Source organism: Protomyctophum bolini (genome assembly GCF_963924005.1).
Source record: "Protomyctophum bolini genome assembly, chromosome: 18".
Classification (NCBI taxonomy): Eukaryota; Metazoa; Chordata; class Actinopteri; order Myctophiformes; family Myctophidae; genus Protomyctophum; species Protomyctophum bolini.
Genome location: NC_137879.1, coordinates 6,419,076 through 6,444,599, shown reverse-complemented (window position 1 = coordinate 6,444,599; position 25,524 = coordinate 6,419,076). Strand labels below are relative to the sequence as shown.

The 25,524-nt window shown below is 43.6% G+C and overlaps 1 protein-coding gene across 2 annotated transcripts in view; it reads right to left on the bottom strand.

The window, feature by feature from the left end:
• prkcea (protein kinase C, epsilon a) overlaps positions 1–25,524 on the bottom strand; it is a 64,163-nt gene that overhangs the window by 4,621 nt on the left and 34,018 nt on the right. For both annotated transcript variants that reach the window (XR_013965801.1, XM_080789805.1), the window contains exons 3-14: positions 21,359–21,527; positions 19,782–19,816; positions 19,387–19,475; positions 18,944–19,073; positions 18,052–18,194; positions 17,661–17,763; positions 14,142–14,383; positions 7,350–7,523; positions 3,885–4,039; positions 3,206–3,344; positions 1,717–1,905; positions 17–163 (exon numbers count right to left, since the gene is read on the bottom strand). Coding sequence is in view for 1 of the 2 variants with exons in the window: in XM_080789805.1 (XP_080645931.1) it covers positions 17–163; positions 1,717–1,905; positions 3,206–3,344; positions 3,885–4,039; positions 7,350–7,523; positions 14,142–14,383; positions 17,661–17,763; positions 18,052–18,194; positions 18,944–19,073; positions 19,387–19,475; positions 19,782–19,816; positions 21,359–21,527 (1,715 nt within the window). In the remaining variant the exon portion in view is untranslated. The remainder of the gene's footprint in view (positions 1–16; positions 164–1,716; positions 1,906–3,205; positions 3,345–3,884; positions 4,040–7,349; positions 7,524–14,141; positions 14,384–17,660; positions 17,764–18,051; positions 18,195–18,943; positions 19,074–19,386; positions 19,476–19,781; positions 19,817–21,358; positions 21,528–25,524) is intronic.

Below are 25,524 nucleotides of genomic sequence, written 5' to 3'. Positions count from 1 at the left end.
CGTGCGGTCCACTCACAATGCGTGGTCTGAACGGGGGTTTGACCCTCCTCTGCTCCAGCAGCGTCCAGTCTATCTCCCTGAAGAAGGAGTGGGTCTTTATGGCCTCCTCACAGCCCGCGTTCACCACACAGCCCAGACGCTTGGCCGGGTTCTTAGTCATGAACTGTACACGCACAGACATACACACACATTCATTACCACCACTGAAGTGCCCTTGGACAAGGCATTGAACCCCTACCATAAGGTCTTCCACCGCCCCCTAAGGTCTTCCACTGCTGGCCTGCTCGCTTTGCAAAAGAAAATGGCAACTAAAAAATACGGGGAAGCAGCTTTTTGCTTCTACGGGCCGTCGGCATGGAACAAGCTCCCACTGTACTTTCGTCAGGCAGCCTCTGTAGACATTTTTAAAGCTCAGCTCAAGATCCACTTCTACAACATTGCTTTTAATTGATCTTTTATTTTTTATTTTTGTTATTCATGTCCTCACTGTATTGCATTACTGTTTGTTTTTAATGTTGTTGCCTTGCTTTGCTTTTCTTTTATTCTCCATTTTTCTGTAAAGCACTTTGAGCTGCATTTCATGTCATGAAAGGTGCTATACAAATAAAGTTTTATTATTATTATTATTACTACCATGAAATGTTCTATGAGCAGGGCCTGGCTGTAAACAAGTTATTGAGCTTAGTCCAGTTACCCTGGGTAAACATAGTACCTTTCCTTTCCTTTACAAAGGATCAGAGTAATGCTAGAACTCACCATGTCTTAGTTAAAATAAAAGGATTATACTGTACATAAAGACACTTTATAACTGACTTTATATTCATAAGAATGATATATTATGCATTATATATATGACATTATTATATGCCTGCATGTGATCTCAATGAGTCTAACGTTGGTTAAACATTGGGTACACTACGAGTATAGGAGGGGGGTGTGTGTGTCTGATGATGATCACGTGAACATCAAATATATTGAATGGAGCAACTGAACCCATGACGGGAACCCCTTTTGGTGTTTTAAGCATTTATGTTAGTCGACGAACATTTTTCCTCTTATAGTTTTTAGTCGAAGAAATCAAGACTGGTCTGTGTAACAACAATCGGGTAAACAGAAGCGCACGCGGGGCACGGCAACTTCGGCAATGTCTGCTAATCGGTTCTGGCGCGGCGGGGATACACGGATAAACGTGTTAATCAGTTTCAGGGGTCGTGATTAACAAGCAAAGCGAGTATTATGTGACTACCACGGTGTCAGAGGGGCTGTGTGAAGAGCGCCATCGAGCCAACAGCAGAGCTGTGGAAATAGCACGGTAGTAGGTGGTACGAACACAGAGGAATAAAATCACGCAGGTCAAAACATATTGAGCACCACTGATATAGATAACGTCCTAAGGCGTTTAATATCGATATAAAAATAAAATAAGAATGCCTCGCTATTTTCTATTTTTGGAAGCGCTCCCGGGACTAGATGGAGACGGCAGGTTGTATACGTACCGCCCTCAGGATGGACATTACAGTGAATTGGTGTAAGTAACGATGGAGACAGTACAGGACAGGTGGTCTACGTACCGCCCTCAGGATGGACATTACAGTGAATTGGTGTAAGTAACGATGGAGACAGTACAGGACAGGTCGTTTACGTACCGCCCTCAGGATGGACATTAAAGTGAATTGGTGTAAGGAACGATGGAGACAGGTCAGGTCGTTTACGTACCGCCCTCAGGATGGACACGGCCTCCTTGCTCAGCCACACGGGGTAGAGGACGTCGTCGTGCAGGATGGACTCGAACAGGTCGTCCTCGTTGTCCGCCTCGAACGGCGGCTGGCCCGCCATCATCTCGTACATGAGCACGCCGAGGGCCCACCAGTCCACCGACGCGCCGTACTCCAGCTCCTGGAGGATCTGAGGAACCACAACAAAACAAACAAACAAACGGGGTCATCCCTATGTTCCCCAGGTTCTATGTTCCCCAGGTTCTATGTTCCCCACTCACCCGGCCCCCCAAAAAAGGTTCTATGTTCCCCGCTCACCCGGCCCCCCCAAAAAAGGTTCTATGTTCTCCGCTCAACCAAAAAGAGGTTCTATGTTCCCCACTCAAAAAAGGTTCTATGTTCCCCACATAACTAAGAAACGGTCCCCGCTCAAACAAAAAGAGGTTCTATGTTCCGCACTCAAAAAAGGTTCTATGTTCCCCACCGTGGTGTATTGATTTCGTTGACTAAAACTATGATGAAAAATGTTGGGTATACAGGATTTAGTTTTAGACATGATATTGGTCCGGCGACTAGACCGACAACCTACCTCCAACCCTAACCTAACCCTGACCGCAAGCACGGAGCATGTCCGACCGCATGTCCGACTGTTGTTTCCGCATGTCGGCCAGTTGGTGTGTCTAATCTGCACATGCATCCCAAGATGTTAGTCGACTACCTTCCCCCACAGCGCGACGTGTTGTGACCTTGTAGATTGGCTATTTTGAGCATGCAAACTAAGTCTAAAATCAGCCATTACCACAACATCAAGGCCCACCAAAACGCATTTTTTGCAGACAAAATCAACTAGATTGTCTTAAAACATTCCAGGTGACTAAGATATGACTAAAACTCAATGAAATTGTATTCAAAAGTAAACTAAAAATGTAATCAAAATGTGCCGTCAAGATCAACACTGAAACCCAACCCTCCGTCATCACCACGTGGTTTAAGTGCAGTGTTTCTCAGTCTTTTCTGGTCGCAATCCCCCAAAATAATCACCAAAAAGTGCTGGGATACCAATACCAATACCAAACGTACTTGAACAGAAGAGGATCAGCTGAGCTCATTGTCACGTCCACAGACTCTGTCATGTATGAAACACAATCCCTTTGTTCTGGATGACTTGTCAGGCACAATTCCCAGAGCTTACTGTACGTACAAGCGAAATGGGTCAGTTTTACTGTGAAGTCAGAATTCCTCGAGGAAAAAGGGAGCACACCAGTGGTTCCCCAGTGGATTCTTGGACAGGCTGGTGGTTCCCTGGTTCACAATCTGGTTGAAAATCCCTGGCCTATAGCCCATTAAAACCGGGAAACTGCCTCCCCCTGGCCAGCCTGCAGGTACAATGGGTTCCCAACGGGCATCGCCTTTAGTAGTCCACATGCATTCGTATAAATACTTAATAAGTAGTCGCTGTGACAGTGTGAGTGACTGGCGGAAGGCCTCACCTCGGGGGCGATGTAGTCGGGCGTACCGCAGAAGGTGGTGGTGGTGACGCCACTGGTGATGCCCTCCTTGCACATGCCAAAGTCGGCCAGCTTGCAGTGACCCTCTGCGTCCAGCAGGATGTTGTCCAGCTTCAGATCCCTGCGGGGGCGGAGAGAGAGAGAGAGAGAGAGAGAGAGAGAGAGAGAGAGAGGCAGAGAGAGAGAGAGAGGATAAAAACCCATAGAAATGATTACATCAGAGGTCTCAAGGTCAGACAGTATAGCTTTGACCTTGAGACCGTCATGATATGATATGATATGATATAGTACTTTATTGTCAGTGCACACTGAAATTTGTATGTAAGTATGCAGAACACATACCGGTATACACGCATTTGACATAACACAAAGAACAAGACAATTTACATACATAAAGACATGAAGACAAAGAGCAATATCCACCGCCTAGATGCAGGGGTTCTCAACGTTTTTGGCTGGGGACCCCCGGAAATGCTTTGGCCATGTCTCGCGACCCAGGGGGGAGTTTCCCTGGTTGGACGTAGCGCGTGGCAGGAACACGTTATTCCAACCAGTTCCTTTCCCCTCCATCAGGCGCCCCCGGCTGGCCAGGGGGAGGCAGTGTAGAGAGCAGGATACCCTAGGGGGACACGGGGAGGACATGGTGTTATTTTGGGGGTACCTGTAGATGACCCCGTTGCGATGCAGGAACATGAGCGCCGAGGTGACCTCGGCGGCGTAGAAGCGCGAGCGCGTCTCGTCGAACTTCCTGGAGCGCTGGATCTGGAACATCAGGTCTCCTCCGTTCACGTACTCCATCACGAAGAACAGACGGTCCTGGACAGAGATGATTGATTGATTGATTGAATACTTTCATACCAAATGCCATTAAGGCACTAAATGATACCATGTCTTGCTAGATTTGTTTGTTTTCCAATGTATCGGCCACTGTTGTCCTGCACTTTTTTGCCATGAGAAAATAATTGTGTTAAGTGTTGTTGCTGTTGTTGTAACCGTTTGTTTTTTACGAGACCGAAGACGAATTTCCACATGTGGACAATAAATGAAACTAACTAACTAACTAACTAACTTGTAATGTGTTGGAAATGGATGGAATGGAAATGTAAAACAGTCACGACACGAGGTACAGTCAGACATTAATACCCATTTAGGACTGAGGATTCTAAAACAAATCTTCTAAAAAAACCAATGTTTCAATGTGTCTGTGGTTCTCAAAATATTTCTTGTCAAGGACCCACAGAATTATCTGTATTTGACCGCCGACTACCCATCTGAAAATATGTTGTTCCCACCTGAAGCAATGAGTTAAAAACGTTTGCTGTGAAAGAATATATATATATATATATATATATATATATTCAAAGATTTGCGCCACATTGTCACGGATTTTCAAAAATAACAGATCTACAAGCTTGTAGTGCGGCACTCGGCTTGTAGATCTGCTATTTTTCAATAGCTAAAGTATAACATAATGCTTAAGGATAAAAAGGATAACACAAAAAGTCCTGGGCGGGCACAATGTGGTCCTATAACGGAAACAATGCACCGACATGTGGGGTTAGATCTTTATCGTTCAGTCTTTCATACGTCAGCCTTTCAAAGCCGATCGATAAACTGCTGCTGACAATTCCTGTTTCCGAGGACTCGGAGACATGGCCGAATACTTAGGGGATCATTACCACATGGGTGCAAAATTCCCCCAAAAACAACTTAACCCATTCTGACCGGGCACCCATTTTGGTGTTAGCATCATGTTATGCTTTACCTATTGAAAAATAGCAGATCTACAAGCTCATATCGCGCCACCGAGTGGCGCGATACGAGCTTGTAGGTCTGCTATTTTTTTTTAAATCGAAGAACGACTGACATTTTTTAAAATCTGATCTCAGGTCAGAATGGGTTAATCAGACCTAGTGTGTGTCCAGTGGAAACCTCGTATGAATCTGATCTCAGGTCAGAATGGGTTAAATAAATACAACTACTAAATAAATAAAACGGGAATCGACAGAAGCAGAGACAGTTCCAATGATAACAAATCAGGCTTTTTTGCCGCACAAAAAGTGCCCAAGCGGTGGAACGCCCGACCTCCAGGCAATCGGAAAAGCCAATTCTCTGTCATCTTTCAAAACACTTTTTGAAAACACATCTGTTCAGGAAAGCCTTCGAGCCTAGAGATCTCCTCATTTTGACATAACTGTGATGCGTATGTTTGTATCTGTTTATTTGATATCTGCACGGAGAGACCAAAGGTTTTAGTTTATTCTAATGTGTTTTATAATTGCTTGTCACCACTAAAACGTTTTGTACTTTTGTTCATTACGTAATAGACTTTGCTTTATTTGACCTTATGATGCTATGGTGTTATTTTATCTGTTGTTGGGACACTTTGTAACGCATCTTTTAACCCATTCTGGGTTGGGACCCTTTTTGGTGTTTTCTTATAGTGTTTTGTTAACTACCTCATAGTTTAGCTATTGAATAATAGCAGATCTACAAGCTCATAGCACGGCACCGAGTGCCGCGCTACGAGCTTGTAGATCGTGAAAGAAATCGTGAAAGAAATGTGCCGCAAATCTTTGAATATAAATTCTTTCAGAGCGAACGTTTTTAACTCAAATCTTTGCTTCTGGGGAGGGTCCCTGGAACAACATATTTTCAGATGGGGGTCGGCGGCCAATTACATATACTTTTTGGGGTCCTTGACATGAAATATTGAGCACCACTGTAACAGAAACATATAATAGGTATTTCAGAAAACTTTTCGGATTTAGAAGATTTTTTTTTAGAATCGTCCTCAGGTCTAAATGGGTTAAAAACGGCTATAGAAATAAAGTTATTATTATTCATAAATCTTGCTTTTCCTCAACACAATTCTCAGTGACATACTGTACACATACTGAAGAGTTAAGTCTTAAAAAGACAAAAGGACCCTGAAGAAGGCAGTTGTATCTGCCGAAACGTTGCTTTTTACTCTGCATTCTAAATAAATAATCGGCACTTTGACTATATCAGTGTGTGCAGCGCACCCTTTTGTCTTTCTAGTCCATTCTGACCGGGAACCCGTTTTGGTGTTAGCATCATGTTATGCTTTAGCTATTGAAAAATAGCAGATCTACAAGCTCATAGCGCGCCACCGAGTGGCGCGCTACGAGCTTGTAGGTCTGCTATTTTTGAAAAATCGAAGAGCGACTGACATTTTTTAGAATCTGATCTCAGGTCAGAATGGGTTAATCAGACCAGTGTGTGTCCCAGTGGAAACCTCGTATGAATCTGATCTCAGGTCAGAATGGGTTAAGACTTAACCTCTTTAGATGTTTCTGCCGTGAGCTGGCACCACTACAGTACTAAGACTGGTGTGCGTTTAGCATTCTGGTGCTCAATACTGTACATACTGTACATGTTACTGGTGTTTTAGTAAGTAGAGCAGCAGGTGGTAAATGTTGGAAAACACAGTGGAGCTCCCTGGTGGCTCAAGCAAGTATAAAGCTGCATGTTTTCTTCTTAGAGCAAGACAACGGTACAGTGCTTTGCAGTGCACACCACCACGCCCATACTTGAGAGAGAGAGAGAGAATAAAATACAGACTTTAGTGTGCAAAAGGCCTTCAACAACTCTATCCTTTTTTTCCCTATAAACACCAAATCTCTTTGCCGAAAATAGCGTTAAACAGTCTGTGTGTGTCTGTGCGATGTGTGTGTGTGTGTGTGTGTGTGTGTGTGTGTGTGTGTGTGTGTGTTTGATTGATTGATTGATAATTTCATTAGACAATAAGATGCAAACAGTAGAGGGTACAGTCAAGCACAGCATTGGACAGCACCGTCTTGTTTCCATTCGGGTCCCATGCATTCATTCACAATGACAACAAACAATACGTTTCTCAAACACATTAAATCTATATGCACATGCAGGTTGGAATAGAAATACATTAATAAAACATAAAGGGGGGGGGGGGGGGGGGAGCCAATCAACTTCTGTGTGTGTGTGTGTGTGTTCATATACCCTGGTCTGGAAGCAGCAGTACACAGCCGGGTGAGGTAGGTGTGTTTCAGTGTGTTTCAGTGTGTGTGTGTGTGTGTGTGTGTGTGTGTGTGTGTGTGTGTGTGTGTGTGTGTGTGTGTGTATATACCCTGGTCTGGAAGCAGCAGTACAGCTGGGTGAGGTAGGGGTGTTTCCGCGCCAGCGCCAGGATGCGTTTCTCCGTCAGCGTGCAGTCCACGTCGTCGTCCTGCAGGATGACGTCCTTCTTCAGCACCTTGACGGCGTACACCTCCTCCGTGCCCTTCAGCTCCGCCAGCATCACCTGGTGGACGGGAGGGAGATGGCTCAGAAAATGTCTTTTATGAAACAAACACTTTGCAGATAGAAAGAGGATAATTCAAGCTGGGGGGGAATAAGCCAGAAAACGGAATTAGATTTTCAGCTTTCCAGCATGGAGACAGCATCAAGGAACCCAGATTGACGAGTTTACAAAAAGACTGGCTTGGATCTCGGCTGTACGGCGCACGGGTTCAGAGACATAACGTTCAACAAAGTATCTAAGCACAGCCGTGTTTGTTCACAACATTTTCCCTTGTCCTTGTAATGTATTTGGGCCCGACGTTCTTTCTATCCATCCTGGTGTTGGTTCACTATGTTGTCGCCAAGAACGAGCTCAATATTTACAAAAACATGCCACGGTCACTCTATTCTGAGTGATGTGGTCTAGAGTTTAAAACATGCCACCGTCACTCTATTCTGAGTGATGTGCTCTAGAGTTTAAAACATGCCACCGTCACTCTATTCTGAGTGATGTGGTCTAGAGTTTAAAACATACCACCGTCACTCTATTCTGAGTGATGTGGTCTAGAGTTTAAAACATGCCACCGTCACTCTATTCTGAGTGATGTGGTCTAGAGTTTAAAACATACCACCGTCACTCTATTCTGAGTGAGGTGGTCTAGAGTTTAAAACATACCACCGTCACTCTATTCTGAGTGATGTGGTCTAGAGTTTAAAACATGCCACCGTCACTCTATTCTGAGTGATGTGGTCTAGAGTTTAAAACATGCCACGGTCACTCTATTCTGAGTGATGTGGTCTAGAGTTTAAAACATGCCACCGTCACTCTATTCTGAGTGATGTGGTCTAGAGTTTAAAACATGCCACCGTCACTCTATTCTGAGTGATGTGGTCTAGAGTTTAAAACATGCCACCGTCACTCTATTCTGAGTGATGTGGTCTAGAGTTTAAAACATGCCACCGTCACTCTATTCTGAGTGATGTGGTCTAGAGTTTAAAACATACCACCGTCACTCTATTCTGAGTGATGTGGGCTAGAGTTTAAAACATACCACCGTCACTCTATTCTGAGTGATGTGGTCTAGAGTTTAAAACATACCACCGTCACTCTATTCTGAGTGATGTGGTCTAGAGTTTAAAACATACCACCGTCACTCTATTCTGAGTGATGTGGTCTAGAGTTTAAAACATGCCACCGTCACTCTATTCTGAGTGATGTGGTCTAGAGTTTAAAACATGCCACCGTCACTCTATTCTGAGTGATGTGGTCTAGAGTTTAAAACATGCCACCGTCACTCTATTCTGAGTGATGTGGTCTAGAGTTTAAAACATGCCACCGTCACTCTATTCTGAGTGATGTGGTCTAGAGTTTAAAACATGCCACCGTCACTCTATTCTGAGTGATGTGGGCTAGAGTTTAAAACATGCCACCGTCGCTCTATTCTGAGTGATGTGGTCTAGAGTTTAAAACATGCCACCGTCACTCTATTCTGAGTGATGTGGGCTAGAGTTTAAAACATGCCACCGTCACTCTATTCTGAGTGATGTGGTCTAGAGTTTAAAACATGTCACCGTCACTCTATTCTGAGTGATGTGGGCTAGAGTTTAAAACATGCCACCGTCACTCTATTCTGAGTGATGTGGGCTAGAGTTTAAAACATGCCACCGTCACTCTATTCTGAGTGATGTGGTCTAGAGTTTAAAACATGCCACCGTCACTCTATTCTGAGTGATGTGGTCTAGAGTTTAAAACATGCCACCGTCACTCTATTCTGAGTGACGTGGTCTAGAGTTTAAAACATGCCACCGTCACTCTATTCTGAGTGATGTGGTCTAGAGTTTAAAACATGCCACCGTCACTCTATTCTGAGTGATGTGGTCTAGAGTTTAAAACATGCCACCGTCACTCTATTCTGAGTGACGTGGTCTAGAGTTTAAAACATGCCACCGTCACTCTATTCTGAGTGATGTGGTCTAGAGTTTAAAACATGCCACCGTCACTCTATTCTGAGTGATGTGGTCTAGAGTTTAAAACATGCCACCGTCACTCTATTCTGAGTGATGTGGTCTAGAGTTTAAAACATGCCACCGTCACTCTATTCTGAGTGATGTGTGCTAGAGTTTAAAACATACCACCGTCACTCTATTCTGAGTGATGTGGGCTAGAGTTTAAAACATGCCACCGTCACTCTATTCTGAGTGATGTGGGCTAGAGTTTAAAACATGCCACCGTCACTCTATTCTGAGTGATGTGGTCTAGAGTTTAAAACATGCCACCGTCACTCTATTCTGAGTGATGTGGTCTAGAGTTTAAAACATGCCACCGTCACTCTATTCTGAGTGACGTGGTCTAGAGTTTAAAACATGCCACCGTCACTCTATTCTGAGTGATGTGGTCTAGAGTTTAAAACATGCCACCGTCACTCTATTCTGAGTGATGTGGTCTAGAGTTTAAAACATGCCACCGTCACTCTATTCTGAGTGATGTGGTCTAGAGTTTAAAACATACCACCGTCACTCTATTCTGAGTGATGTGGGCTAGAGTTTAAAACATACCACCGTCACTCTATTCTGAGTGATGTGGTCTAGAGTTTAAAACATGCCACCGTCACTCTATTCTGAGTGATGTGGTCTAGAGTTTAAAACATGCCACCGTCACTCTATTCTGAGTGATGTGGGCTAGAGTTTAAAACATACCACCGTCACTCTATTCTGAGTGATGTGGTCTAGAGTTTAAAACATACCACCGTCACTCTATTCTGAGTGATGTGGGCTAGAGTTTAAAACATACCACCGTCACTCTATTCTGAGTGATGTGGTCTAGAGTTTAAAACATACCACCGTCACTCTATTCTGAGTGATGTGGTCTAGAGTTTAAAACATACCACCGTCACTCTATTCTGAGTGATGTGGTCTAGAGTTTAAAACATGCCACCGTCACTCTATTCTGAGTGATGTGGTCTAGAGTTTAAAACATACCACCGTCACTCTATTCTGAGTGATGTGGTCTAGAGTTTAAAACATACCACCGTCACTCTATTCTGAGTGATGTGCTCTAGAGTTTAAAACATACCACCGTCACTCTATTCTGAGTGATGTGGTCTAGAGTTTAAAACATACCACCGTCACTCTATTCTGAGTGATGTGCTCTAGAGTTTAAAACATACCACCGTCACTCTATTCTGAGTGATGTGGGCTAGAGTTTAAAACATGCCACCGTCACTCTATTCTGAGTGATGTGGTCTAGAGTTTAAAACATGCCACCGTCACTCTATTCTGAGTGATGTGCTCTAGAGTTTAAAACATACCACCATCACTCTATTCTGAGTGATGTGGTCTAGAGTTTAAAACATGCCACCGTCACTCTATTCTGAGTGATGTGGTCTAGAGTTTAAAACATATCACCATCACTCTATTCTGAGTGATGTAGGCTAGCTTTTCAGACGCCGCCCCCCTCTTGGTGACGTACACGTTTTTACACCCTATAAAGACAATTGTGCTGTGTTGGCTCACTGGAAACACTCTGCTACACCAGTGGGTCTCAAAGAGTCCTTGAGTAGGTTCCAAATAGCCCTGTATACCGTACGGGTGTGTAACTCTGAGGGAGTACATTTTCCAAATGGACCCCATAAGTGTCTGCATGTGGTTCCATTTGTACACTCTCAGGGTTATGGGGGTCCTTGGAATTGAACCACTGCACATTAAATGGAGCAGAGCCTTAATTAGTATCATCGGTAACACCTGTGAAGGAAGTAGGTAAGCGGCCTGGAAGTAGGAAGAGTTACCAGTTTGAGAAACTAGAATCAGATAATGGTAACGTAAAGGTATAATGTTGTGAGCTTAAAGATCGTTTACTATCGCTAGTTGTCATAATTACAAAGCACAGTACAGTATAGAGGGCTTAAGCCTTAAAGAATTAAACCCAATATACTTTTACTTCTACACCAAATATCTTCGTCGAAAAATAGTCGTTCTACAAGCTCACAAAGCGCCACATTACACATTACTACGCAGCTTGTAGATCCATCGGCTATTTAACAGGCGGATGTTTGCTTATTATGACATGGCCTGAGACAGTAAGAAATAAGGATGCTACGTTTTTAACCCATTTTGGACTGAGGTCGATAAAAACAAATGCTTCTAAATCCTAACATTTATCTGAAAAAAAAATCATGTTTCTATGTCAGTGGTGCTCAACCTTTTTCATGTCAAGGACCCCCAGAATTATCTCTATTGGGCCACGGACCCACATCTCAAAATATGTAGTTCCAGGGAACCCCCCAGAAGCCAATATTTTAGTTAAAAATGTTCGCTCTGAAATATATATTCAAAGATTTGTGGCCCCTTTTTCACGACTTTTCAAAAATAGCAGACCTACAAGCTCGTAGCGCGCCACTCGGTGGCGCGCTATGAGCTTGTAGATCTGCTATTTGTAACATAATGCTTGAAACACCAAAAGGGGTTGCCGTTCAGAATGGCTTAAGGCTCGTTAGAAACTTTTTTATTACGGTATTAGAACAATCACAATCCACAATTCCCACCCACTCACACCACACCACACCGCAACGCAACGAACCACACAAACAATGCAAGATCCGCGTCTGTCTTTCTTCAAACCACCAGCCCACTCCTCGAAGCTCCGGGCCAACTCCTGAAGTGCACTCCTCTGTTTATTCTACTTCACAAGTTGTTCTCCGTCCAACTGTTCTCTCTCTGCCTCGTCCTGGCACGGGATCCACTGCCGGCCACGCAGAGCCATGTCGTTTGTGTGTCTGCCATCTGGTGAGACTCTCGCTCGCAACGTGTGTCTACGCGAGCGACGAGGACAGCAGCTGCGTGTTATAAACGTGCGTGAGTTCGATTTCCGAAAACACGGGAGCCAATTAATTAATTTGACTGAGGGAACATTTTAGAATTTTCGTTTCTGGGAATCATAGCGTCAAATTGACATATACTGGTTGTTCAGTTCGACCCACCAGTCTTGGCGATATGGCTTATAGAGTAATGTCTTGCAGAGAAACAGCGAGTTGAGAAAACAGGCTTGAAAGGTTCACTTCTGTGGTCTCTAACATTACACCTATACTAGCTACATGTTTAAACATTTACATGTCGATTTCAGCTCTGATGTGATAGAGGGGTAAAAAAGTAACGAAAGTTGCACTAATATTTTAGAAATAGGTCAACAATACAAATTACTTTAGTTTTGTGGATTAATTTACTTTTACTGCGTGGCCCCAGTGCCCCCCACAAAATGACTGGAACTACTTAATATTTCACCAAAAAACCAGAGCAGAACTCACACCACGGGACTCGGGCAATCAATTATTACAGTTGGAACCACTATATTAATGCCAAGTATTTCATACAGCTTAAGTTAAAAAAAATCTGAACTATCCGGTATATCCGGAACACAGGTTTTAAAAAGCCGCAATCTGTTTGTGTCCAAGCCAGCATTCAAACTAAGGGCTGAAGTCTCTACAGCTGAGATAAGACAGACCGCTTGGCTCGGGGGAGATATTTCTTAACGGAAGAGCAGGGAGACCTGAGACCACCCTCCATCCATCCTGAAGATGTGCATACCATACAGATTGATTAAAATGACCTTTTATTGTATTGTATTGTATTTATTTATCCATTCTGGGCGGGAACCCCTTTTGGTGTTTTTAAGCATTGTGTTATACTTTAGCTATTGAAAAATAGAAAATCTACAAGAAGCTTGCTATTTTTGAAAAGGCGTGAAAATGTGGCGCAAATCATTGAATATATTATTCTTTCAGAGCAAACGTTTTTAACTCAAATCTTCGCTTCTGAGGGGCTCCTGGAACAACATATTTTCAGATGGGGGTCGATGGCCAATTACATAATTTTTTTGGGGTCGACATGGAATATTGAGCACCACTGATATAGAAACATAGGTATTTCAGAAAACTGAAGACTAAAGACCCGACGATGTCAGGTCTAAATGGGTTAAACTGCTGGAAGAAACTTCAATCACTCAATGTTAATAGTATTTGTAGTAGATAACAGTTGCACAATTTGAAATGTGCACCCTATGGCCAGAAAAAGAATGAAGTCTGTGTGTGTTTGACTGGATTGTTGAACTCCTACAATGGCCATAATGCTTTGGTGCACTTCCCCTCCTTGTGGAGAGCGGGGAGGCTGCATGGAGGTGTGACTTTGTAGTCCAGGAAGGAAGTGAGACCACATTGTCATGAACATGGCGTCATGACTAATTTATTCTAATTGTTGTTGCAATTTACGAGCTGCATTCGCATTCTTTTCTTTTTAAATAATTTCTTATCCCACGATTTTGTAACCCATTTTTCACCCCTGTGTCAATCATCTAATGGGCTCAGTACACACCCTCCACCAACCTAGTCCCCATATATGGGGGACAAGGGGAGAGCAACGGACTTGAACTCATGCTTCCTTCATGCCTGAGTGTCCAAGTTGCTCCTTTTACACCTGACAGGGGGGAGTTTCCCTGGTTGGACGTATAGCGCGTGGAAGGAACACGTTATTCCAACCAGTTCCTTTCCCCTCCATCAGGCGCCCCGGCTGGCCAGGGGGGAGGCAGTTTAGTGCATTAGCATTCTTACTTGTAATAATAATAATAATCTTTCGCTCTCCTCTGCCCTACCTTGCCGAAGCTGCCTTTCCCCAGCACTTTGATGAAGTTGAAGTCCTTCAGGGTCCTCCTGGGGAGCTGTCCGTTCTCCTTGCCCCCCGACGAGGAGGTGGAGGAGCCGGAGGTGGAGGAGGACGAGGAGGTGGAGGAGGAGGTGGAGGAGGTGGAGGAGGCCGAGTTCTCCACCGCTCCTCCTCCTCCTCCGTGGTGCTCCAGGGTGAGCGCCTGACGCAGGCGTACCAGGCCGGCCAGCTCTGGAAACACACAACGGTACAAAGTTAACAGAAGAAGAGGAACTATAACCAGGTGCTCAACGGAGATAGCAAAACGTGATAATGATAAAAAAGGTGCTCACACTACGGATCAAAAACGGGATCAAGACATAGATAAAGTTAAAAAGTTAAAAATTAGCCTTTATTAAATTAAAAAGGCAACTGCCAACATGGTTCGACCAACAAGGTCTTCTTGCCCTGATGAAGACCTTTGAGTCCGGATCCTCTCTTTTTATCTAGGTAGTAGGTACAAAGTTACAATTTACTATAGTTCATTTGCTGGACCACAACGGTACAAGTTATAATTTACTAGTTCATTTGCTGGACCACAACGGTACAAGTTATTTTACTAGTTAATTTGCTGGACCACATCGGTACAAGTTATTTTACTAGTTCATTTGCTGGACCACAACGGTACAAGTTATTTTACTAGTTCATTTGCTGGACCACAACGGTACAAGTTATTTTACTAGTTCATTTGCTGGACCACAACGGTACAAGTTATTTTACTAGTTCATTTGCTGGACCACAACGGTACAAGTTATTTTACTAGTTCATTTGCTGGACCACAACGCAGTGTTGATTTCGTCGACTAAAACGAAGACAAAAAGATCTTCGTCGACTACCTTTTCCGACTGACGAAAACTAAATGGAAACTTAAATAAGTTAGACATTTAGAAGATGCTCAGTCACTTACAATGATCAAGGTAATCACAAACATCAAATGGAGAGAGACAGGGTGAAGTTCCTGCATGATTTATGACCTCAGCTCCTTTACTCAGTGGCGAAACACCCCATCTGCACAAGCATATTATTGACACCCATGATATGATGCCTGTCCACTAATGTAGCACTAGCAGAGGGATGTGCGAAATGTACGTGTGAAAATGATATGAGATGCATGCTTGTTCCTGTTCATTCTTGTTCTTATCTTTGTTTCCATAATCTGCTAGGGACGATAGATAGATCCACTGTTCTTAGTGTTTATGTGTCTCTGTGTCTGTAATAGCAGCCTCACTCCCAGTCTTCCGTCGTAGTCTGAAAACCCACCTGTTCAGACTCCATCATGGCCCGTAGCACTTACCCTAGCCCTTTAGATAGCACCTTTGTAGACTTAGATAGCATTTTATAGCATGTGATGTACTAGTGTAGACAACACTAGAATTGCATTGTATGTAGTCATAGCACTTTATATATGTATAGTATGCTATAGTATATATGTATAGTTTATATGTATAGTTTCATTATATAGAGATTCCACTGTTACGTTCTTAGCTTACGCTTGTTACATGAATACTACTTTCTATGTATGTGATGTACTGCCATGCTTTTTTGTTCTTGCCTTATGTAAATCTCTCTGGATTAAGAGCGTCTGCTAAATGCCTAAATTGTAATAAACTTCAGAATGTAATGTACGTAATGTATAATACGTCATGGTGTTGACATTATGTCCTCCGTGCATGCAGCGACTCAGCCCATCCTCAACGACCACCCCTTGATTTAGAATATGGTCAGTCTAAATCACGACAGTGTCTAAGGTTGGGATCCATTCGGGTTCCTTAACGATTCCTGATCGCAAACTTTAGTGGTGATCTCCGTGAACTAGGATCACAAGTAAACCCAAAGAACCAACAGTAGCATCAGTCTAGAAACGATATATTATCAAAATGTTTAACATGGGGGTGGTCGAAGAACTTAATGAGATTTTTACTCCCAAAATTAAATCAAGACAACTGAAAACAGAGCAGCCTTGCTGGAGACAATGTGGCCACAAGGAAGCGGGCCACGCTCATATTTTCTGGTCATACTTTGACTACAAGAGGATAAATTCTACAAAAAATGGGAAAAGTGGAATCTCTTCTCTCAGCCTAGCGATATTGCAATAGAATTTCATTGAATGTTTATTGTAATATGAAAAATGCAGCCTTTTTTTTCTTTTACTTTTTGTCCTTTTTCTTTCCCGTATTGTCTTGTTAGTTGAGTTTTTGTTTGTGTCTATTCTTCTTTCAATAAAAATTAAGTGAAAAAAAAACATGGGGTGGTCAAGAAACACAAGTCTACATTGTAAACAGGCTTGTTACCTGGAGGAACAAAACAGACAGGGTGAGGATTTATGATGAATGTTTTGTTTTGTTTTCTGTTTTTCAATTGTCGCTGTTGTCGGGTGGAAACTTACTCTAAGTAAAAAAATGCTATCTTTTTATGATAATTTAAAAAAGAAGAATTAATATAGTGAAAAAAAAGTCTATAGCCTATAAAGTAATGGATAGAATAATGACAAAAAAAGATAGACGACAGTTGCAGAACTATACTTCAGAGTGCATCAAGTGTGCGTGCGTGCACAGTACACGTGTGTGTATTGGTACAGAGAACAAAAAAGTCCTCACAAGGACAGGGAAACAGTGCTGGCTCCTCAGGGGAGGGAGAGCTAATGGATAAGATTTATTTTAGACTTTATAAGCCGCTCTCTCGCTCGGCACCACCAGCAGCCGGCCCACTCCACTCACTACTCCATCTGGGATCAGAGGAGAGGAGAGACGGAGGAGGTGACGGAGCAGAGACCATATCCGAGCATATCAGAGGAGAGGAGAGTTTATATATTTGGAATATATGTTTTTCCAGAGCGATCGTTTTGCTTCTGGGGGGGGGGGTCCCTGGAACAACATATTTTCAGATGGGGGTTGTCGGCCAATTACATATAATTTTGGGGTCCTTGAAATATATATATATATACATGAAATATTGAGCACCACTGATATAGAAACATGGGTACTTCAGAAAACTGGAGGATTTAGACAAGACATTCTTTTTTATTTCAGGCCTAAGTGGGTTAAATGTAGACCTTTCAATGTTTGCCTGATCTGTGATGATAATTATTATTATCACTGCTGCTATAGATTGTGTTTGGATTAAGTCTTATTGTGTCTGTAAATCCGATATTTGCTTTTAATTAATGTGTCCATTATTACAGTATGTTCTATCATGTGCTGTGCCTCAAATTGTGGCTGTCCTTTCCCTCTGAGGACATTAAAGTTTAAATCTCCGTTTCAGAGCTTGTGTGCAGGTCTCTAGTGTGTGTGTGCGCGCGCTCGCGTGTGCGTGCGTGTGTGCGTGCGTGCGACCGTGCGTGTGTGTGTGTGTGTGTGTGTGTGTGTGTGTGTGTGTGTGTGCGTGTGTGTGTGTGTGTGTGTGTGTGTGTGTGTGTGTGTGTGTGTGTGTGTGTGTGTGTGTGTGTGTGTGTGTGTGTGTGTGTGTTAACCTTGCTGTGAGGGCGAGGTGGTGACAGCTGGCTGGGTGAAACGGTCCTCGTCATTCTGAGTGATTTCAGGAGGCGACTGCGGAGGGTCCTGCCCTGGAGTCAACTAGACACACAGACAGACAGACAGACAGACAGACAGACAGACAGAAGGACAGAAGGACAGACGGACAGACAGACAGACTGTTAGACAGACGCTTACAAAAAAAGTATGTTTTGGGTGGATTAAAATGACGGGACATGTCACATACTAGCGGTGACAAATATCACCCTCCCTCGCTCCGAAACATACGTTTTTCAGAAAACTGAAATCACTAGAATCAGCCTTAGGTTTAAGTGGATTAGCAGTAAGTAAAGGAGTTCATGGCCAGAGAGCGGGGGGCCGTGCGTTTACCTTCCTCCTGCGGTGTGCCGTGTTGGAGATCTTGTCCGGCGTGACCCCCAGGTCGGCGAGGACCTTGGCGATTCCCCGGGCGTCCACGCCACAGTTGGGCGCCACGTTGCTCTCGCATCGTCTGTGGGTGTTCATCTTGCACACTGCACCAAAGACACGTGGAGAATATGGTACCTTTAATTTATGATGGTACCAGGGTGGTGTTCATCTTGCACACTGCACCAAAGACACGTGGAGAACGGTACTTTTAATTTATGATGGTACTAGTGCGGTGCCCGTCGGTGGCTCTACAGTGGTGCCACGTTGGGCAACTGGCCTACTTGGAACGAAGCAAGTTGGAAATGCAATGCCCCACCCCAGTTATGTCTGTGTCCCTTTTATGCCCATATATGGAGTTCTTTGTCAGGCATGCCCAAATATGGCAGACGTCAGAATGATGTGAGAACAGGCCAGCTCCACACACACGTTTTATTGTGTTTTACAGGTATAGAGCGTCGCAGTCCCGCCCCCTACCAGGGCCCAGCAAATGATCCCCCGTTCATTTTCCTTGTAGAAAGTATATAGTAAAAAGTATTCATTTAAAGACCTTTTAAGCGTGGTACAAAGCCAAGTCCAGTTGTGACAAATCATGACAACAAACACATTTTATTTCGGGCCGAACAAATCATTAGAAAGAAGAAAATGGCAGGTTACAACACTTTTTTTTCTTGTTTTTCGTCTTTGTACTTCGTTTGGTCCAAGATATTGTGTTTATTGTCATGATTTGTCACGACTTGAGTTGGCTTTGTACGACGCTTAAAAGGTCTTCAAATAAATCATTTTTGAAACGTACACACACACACACGCACGCACACACACACACACACACACACACACACACACACACACACACCTTTACACTGCAGGCCCTGCCTCATGAGGCCCCACAGCAGGGAGCCACAGTGGTCACAGAAGGTGGGGACCTTGTAGTTGTGGATGCTGAACTTGTGGGGCATGTTGACACTGAACCGCTGGGAGCCCACCTGTAGGGGGCGACAAACACGCACACACGCACACACACACACACACACACACACACACACACACACACACACACACACACACACACACACACATTATAGAAAACACTAAGCAAGGGATTTTGTGCGCAGAAGTACGGAATATATTATACTCTAGTTTACGTATGTAATTGCATGCACAAGACAAGTACAGAATAATTACTGTACAGTAGTTTATGCAGGTACTATGTGAGCATTAAACCCACGCACCCTCTGTGCGTGCGTGCGTGCGTGCGTGCGTGAGTGCGTGCGTGCGTGCGTATGCGTGGGGGCGCACCTCCTCTGGCGTGTCTTCCTGCTTCTTCATCCCCGCACACTTGGTGATGATGTGCTCATGGCAGCGCTTGTGGACCACACACGTGCACACTGGGGGGGGAAACAGCAGCGTCAACAACAAACACCAGCATGCATGTACAGTAAGTATTGTACAACCCTTATGTCTCACCCGTAGGGAGCTGGTGGTCTGTCTGTACAAAGCTACTGTACAAAGTAAAACGTCAGGCGTCACTTTGTATCTTAATCTTAACGTCGCTTTGTAGCTTCGTAGTTGCCAGTGTGAACGCAGCAACAGTTATAACACCACAATAGCGTCCCTATTCTGGGGTAACATTGGGAATAATGTACAACGGTGTGTAAAAAGAACTGCTTCTTCCGACAGAGATAATTACTCACCCTGGCACTGGTATCCCTGCTTCCCCAGCACGCCCCTGTGGGTTCACATCAAAGGGATAGAGTTAGGCACTTATGTGTGCGTGCATGTGTAGATAGATAGATAGATAGATACTTTATTTGTCCTTTCGTAAATTTGTTTTGTGCACAGCAGTCATCAGGATATACATAAAATATGGAAACAAACGGATCACACAGTACATAGACAATAAAGAAACAGTGCCAACAGAAGACCACCAGTCATAGTTCCAAGAGGCATCACATCACACTTTATGCACGGAACTGAGACGGGGCCTGCTTGTTCATAAGTCCTATACTTATGGGAACAAATGATCTTGAGGCCCTATACCTATAGCCTGCAGGGAAGGTATACCATGTACCGTCGCCCTGATGGTAAAAGATGGTATTGGCTGTTTAACGGGTGTGTGTTGGCCCTAGTAATGGCTTTCCCCTTCCTGAGTACCCAACGGGTCTCATACATTGAGGTCATAACTCTCAAATCGTACCCCAGCTATTTTGCTGGACACGCTGATGATTATATGGAGTTTGTTCTTATTGACCAATGATAATGAGCCATACCATGAAACAAACCAAAATGTCAATGCACTCTCCACAAAGGATCGATGAAAAGGTGCCATAATATGTTTTTCAACGTTATATACTGTCTCAGTCTGCGCATAAAATGCAGCCTCTCTGCTGACCTTTCTTATAGATGGAATGAGTGTTGGAATTCCATGTCAGCTTGGAATCAATCGTTGTACCCTATAGTACTTGTATTCCTCCACAATCACTACCCCATCCCCACCTAAGGTCAAATATGATGTAATATATCTTAGCAACACTGAATGATCTGTCCCATTGGTCGTGTGCTCGTATCATGAGCCAATGGCTGCAGCTCTGCAGCTTCCCAGACCCAGGTTCACATCTCATCTCATCTCAACTCACACATGCCGTAAAGTGAATTGACAGCCACAGGTCTGCTACTCTGCTCTGTTCTGAGCGGTGAGCGCTCTTCTCTTCTCGTGAAGAAAGCAGGACAGAGTTGTCAAATAAATCCCGCCGTCATTCATACTCTATTTATTCCCGACCCGACATTAAAATACGGAACAACGTGCGTCCCGTATCAGTTCATTACGGGGCTCGTGACAGGCTGCAGACACTTGAGAGTTGGGACTACTAGCCGATAGCGCCGCTGCTCCTTCAGTTTCGTTGTTTACAAAATAAAGTATATTTTTTATTATTGGGATTTGATCATTGATGCAAATTCTAAACATTTGGATGCAGCAGCAGAAGTTGTGTTGCTTAAAGGAATGCATAGTTGCGTTCTCCTCAACTGCTGCGCAGCAACAACAAAATGATAAAAAAAATAGGAAAAAAATCGTTTGACGCGTCGATTTTCGGCCTCGACACGTCGATTGGCCAAATATGAGTCGTTTGGCATCCCTAGTGTTAACACCCATATCAAAGAGTTTCCTCGTCAAAATATGAGGTCTCATTGTGTTAAACGCAGAGGAGAAGTGTACAAAGAGTACCCGAGCGTGCGAGCGTGCGTGCGTGCGAGCGTGCGTGCGTGCACCCACCAGATGAAGTCCCTGCAGTGGGAGCAGTAGGTGGGCTGCCTCAGGTAGGTGGCCATGAACTTGTGTCCGTTGACTTGATGGACGCGCCGTCGGACCGCCCCCTGGCGCCGCCGCGGCCCGATGCGCTCGCGAAACACTCGCTCCTCATTGTCATTGGTCGGCGGCGAGGCTGTGGGACAGACAGATTGATTGATATATTAATTAACAGTTTGCAGAATTACAGTACATTTCAAGCACAAACTCAATACAAAGACTGTTAACTGTGAGTGGACGACCCAATTAAGCATTACACTCGTTTACAAGAGGGTCCACCTTGTTCAATTCATCAAAACATGTAAAGACGTACAAATAGACACTTCTATATAGTTAAAGAACAGAACAGGAATTCATCATAAAGGAGGGAAAAAGAGAAAAGAAACAATATACAGTGAGGGGGAAAAAGGGTGACAGACAGACAGACAGACAGACAGACAAACAAGATTTTTAGCAAGATTGTACATGTTTTTTTTATCGTGTTGTGTTAAGTGTTTGTTGTAGACTGCTAGAGTAGCTGCTACTTTGGTGGCAGCTAAATGTGTTCCGAATGAATAAAAAATAAAGACAGGCAGATAGAAGACGGATAGTCGGACGGACAGACGAGTCCCGGCTTCCAGTAACAATCCTACATTTCCTACAAACAATATCCGTTTGGTGTTCCTTGCAATGTGATTCGGTTCCGTATACAACTTTACACCAACCTGGATACGGTGCAAGGCGACACGCGTTGATGTCTCTCTAGCCCAAGTCTAGACTTTTACTTTTCAAACCTGGTGCCCGGAACCTGGATGATTCCTTTTTTATGCCTTTTTTAAGACATTTTGCATGTGATTTTTCTTGATTCTGTATCATGTTCCTTTCAAATTAATAGCCAGAACCTTTTCTGGCTATAATAAAATAAATTCTGAATTTCTTAAAAATGTAAAAATAAATAATAATAATAATAAATTTAAAAAAAGCTAAAATAGCAGGTTTTCTTTTTTGTGAAAATATAGCAAGATCTACCAGCTCTCAAAGTGTCACATCGAAACGTATATTGTATACTTGTAGGTCGGCTTTATTTTCATATATATACAAGTCTAAATGTGTACTTGTGGGTGGGGGGGGGGAGTGCTTAACAGATATTCTCACACATATTACTGTAGGTGAATTCTATTATGAAGTGTATAATCCTCTCATCCTCTCGCTCGTCTGTCCCCCCCACCCGACCCAGGTCAGATTGAGTGTGTAAAGACACCAGATTACATCACAGAGTAAAGCCAGGCCAGGCCAGATGGTGTTAACTTGTAGGTGAACTGATACAGCAGCTATAGTTTTCCTTCCTTTGTGTGAAGTCACCTCACACCAGTATACTGTATATACAGTACAGTGTTGTTTTTGGCAGCAAAAGTTAGATTTTTAGTTTTTAGTCATATATATAGTCTTTTGAATAGTTTTCATTTGGTTTCAGTCACATTTTTAGTCTCCCTGGAATGTTTTAGTGTCAAGTCTAGTTTCAGTCGACTAAATGTCATGAGATTTTAGTCGACTAAATCTGCGGTTGATTTAGTCCACTGAAAATGTATTTTGGCGGGCCCTCGATGCCGTCGTAATGGCTGATTTTACGCTCGCTGAAAATAGCCCGATCTACAAGCTCACAACGCGTGGCGCTGCGACACGTTGTGAGCTTGTAGATCGGGCTATTTTCAGCGAGCGTAAAATGAGTCATACTGGATGTCTTGTCCACTATAGTCCCTTCCTAACATTTGAGTCCAGTTTTTTATTCATTGACGAAATTGTCGATATATTTAGTCTTATAGCTTTAGTCATCATAGCTTAAGTTTTCATTCAGTTTCTATTCAGTTTTTGTCAGTGGAAAAAAAAGGTCGTCGTTTAGTTTTTAGTCAACGAAATCAACACTGCACGGCAGACAGTATAATATAGGCCTATATTATATACCGGTCTGGCAGCTTTTGATATTACTATTAGTAAGTAAACAACATCAGGAAGAAGCAGGACTCAACCGTCAGGATTCGAACTCCATTATTTTATTGTATACGTCATCACACCGGAGAGCGACTATAGTGTCTAGAGCTCCCCCCAGCACTCTCCTGACCTCCACACATGTCCCACGCATATTCTATACGTTCAGGAGTGTACAGAGTTTCAGGAGTAACAAGAGATGGTCATTCCTTAAATGGAACTCTATTCTATAGTTAACTCACACCGTTTGAAATAGGTTCACATGACATCGGCAGTCTCTAATGAGTTTGTCAGTGAGGAACTGAGGTGGTAATTAGAGTGTTAAGTATCATCTACTGGTATAGGCTTCATTACATTTATCAATACCATAGTGTTTATATGCATTTTCGCCGGCACAGTTCCATCCTATTTGTCTCTGTAACTGAAAACCTGAGGGGCCAAAAATCAGTGGCACAGTCTGCATAGCGGTGTCGCGTTACAGCCAGCCAGTCAGTGTGAACTTGAAGGTGAGAGGCACACAGCTGACGTATCATATGTCGAGTGTTTAACCCATTCTGACCTGAGATCAGATTCATATGAGGTTTCCACTAGGACACACACTGGTCTGATGAACCCATTCTGACCTGAGATCAGATTCTAAAAATGTCAGTCGCTCTTCGATTTTTCTAAAATAGCAGACCTACAAGCTCGTAGCGCGCCACTCGGTGGCGCGCTATGAGCTTGTAGATCTGCTATTTTTCAATAGCTAAAGCATAACATGATGCCAACACCAATATGGGTTCCCGTTCAGAATGGGTTAACCGTGCCGTTCGTTGAGTAATAATAAGTAACACGGGTCTTCAAAAAAACAAAGACTCTATCCATCCACTCAGCTATAGGGCCACAACAGTGCTGCTGAGAATCACACACAGGTGTGTGGTGGAAGTATTATTTACTCGAGTACTGTGCTTAAGAACAATTTTGAGGTATTTGTACTCGAGTATGTCCAATTTCAAATACTTTTACTTCTACTCCACTACATCTCGGATACTTTTTGTTCCACCGCTGTGTATAAGCGAGGAGAACGTAAAAAAACAATCTGACGTAACAAAATCTGAGCTGCTAATTGTAGAGAGAGAGAGAGAGAGAGAGAGAGAGAAATAGAGAGCTGCTAATGAACCCCTCAACCCTGACACATGTTTCCACAGTGGAACACACAGACCTACAGTACGGTATGATATATTATTTAAGCACCAGTAGTCCATATGTTATATGTGCGGCTGTGTAGACAGTATAGGCCTATGCTCTCTCACACACACACACACACACACACACACACACACACACACACACAGAGAGAGAGAGAAGGTATATGCTTAAACAAATAGGAAATGGGGAGAGATATGATAAATGATAAATGGTGCATTTATATAGCGCCTTTATCCAAGGCGCTTTACATAGATTATGCATCACATTCACCCATTCACACACCGATGGCGGCGGAAACCATGCAAGGCACCAACCAGCACATCAGGAGCAATTAGGGGTTCAGTGTCTTGCTCAAGGACACTTCGACACTATAACTCAGGGTGAATGAAGCCTAGATGCAGGGAAGGCCGTCGGGATCGGGAGTCGAACCCACGGCACACTGCCAGACTGGATTACCAGCCAAGGTGCCTGGACCACTGAGCCATGGCCCAGGCCGGTGCTATCCCTTTTGCACTGAGTGTTTGACTGCATACTCTGTAGCATGTTTTTACATTCACGCTCAATAAACTATTCAAATGAAGAAAAAGTGGAATGCCCGCACAACGATATAGTTCTGCTGCCCGTCCTATATTTCAACCTACATACAACAACGTTTGAACTTGAGAAAGCCCGTAGGGGCGAAAAGGTTGTTGTATGTAGGTTGAAATAAACGACGGGGGAGCAGAACTATATATCGTGTGCGGCGGACATTCCACTTTGTCTTCATTTGATCACTTTTTTGGGTCCAGCGCCGCATTGGGATGTGCATATCGTTTTGCTCCTTTACAATAAACTATTCAATCAATCAATCAAGCAGCAGCAGCAACAGCAGTGCTGCGTGTGAATGTATTTCAGGCTTCCTGACTTCACCACCACCATCTACGGAATGCCTCTGGGCTTCCACCATTAGACTGGGCCCTATAGGCCATGAAGTGGTCCTT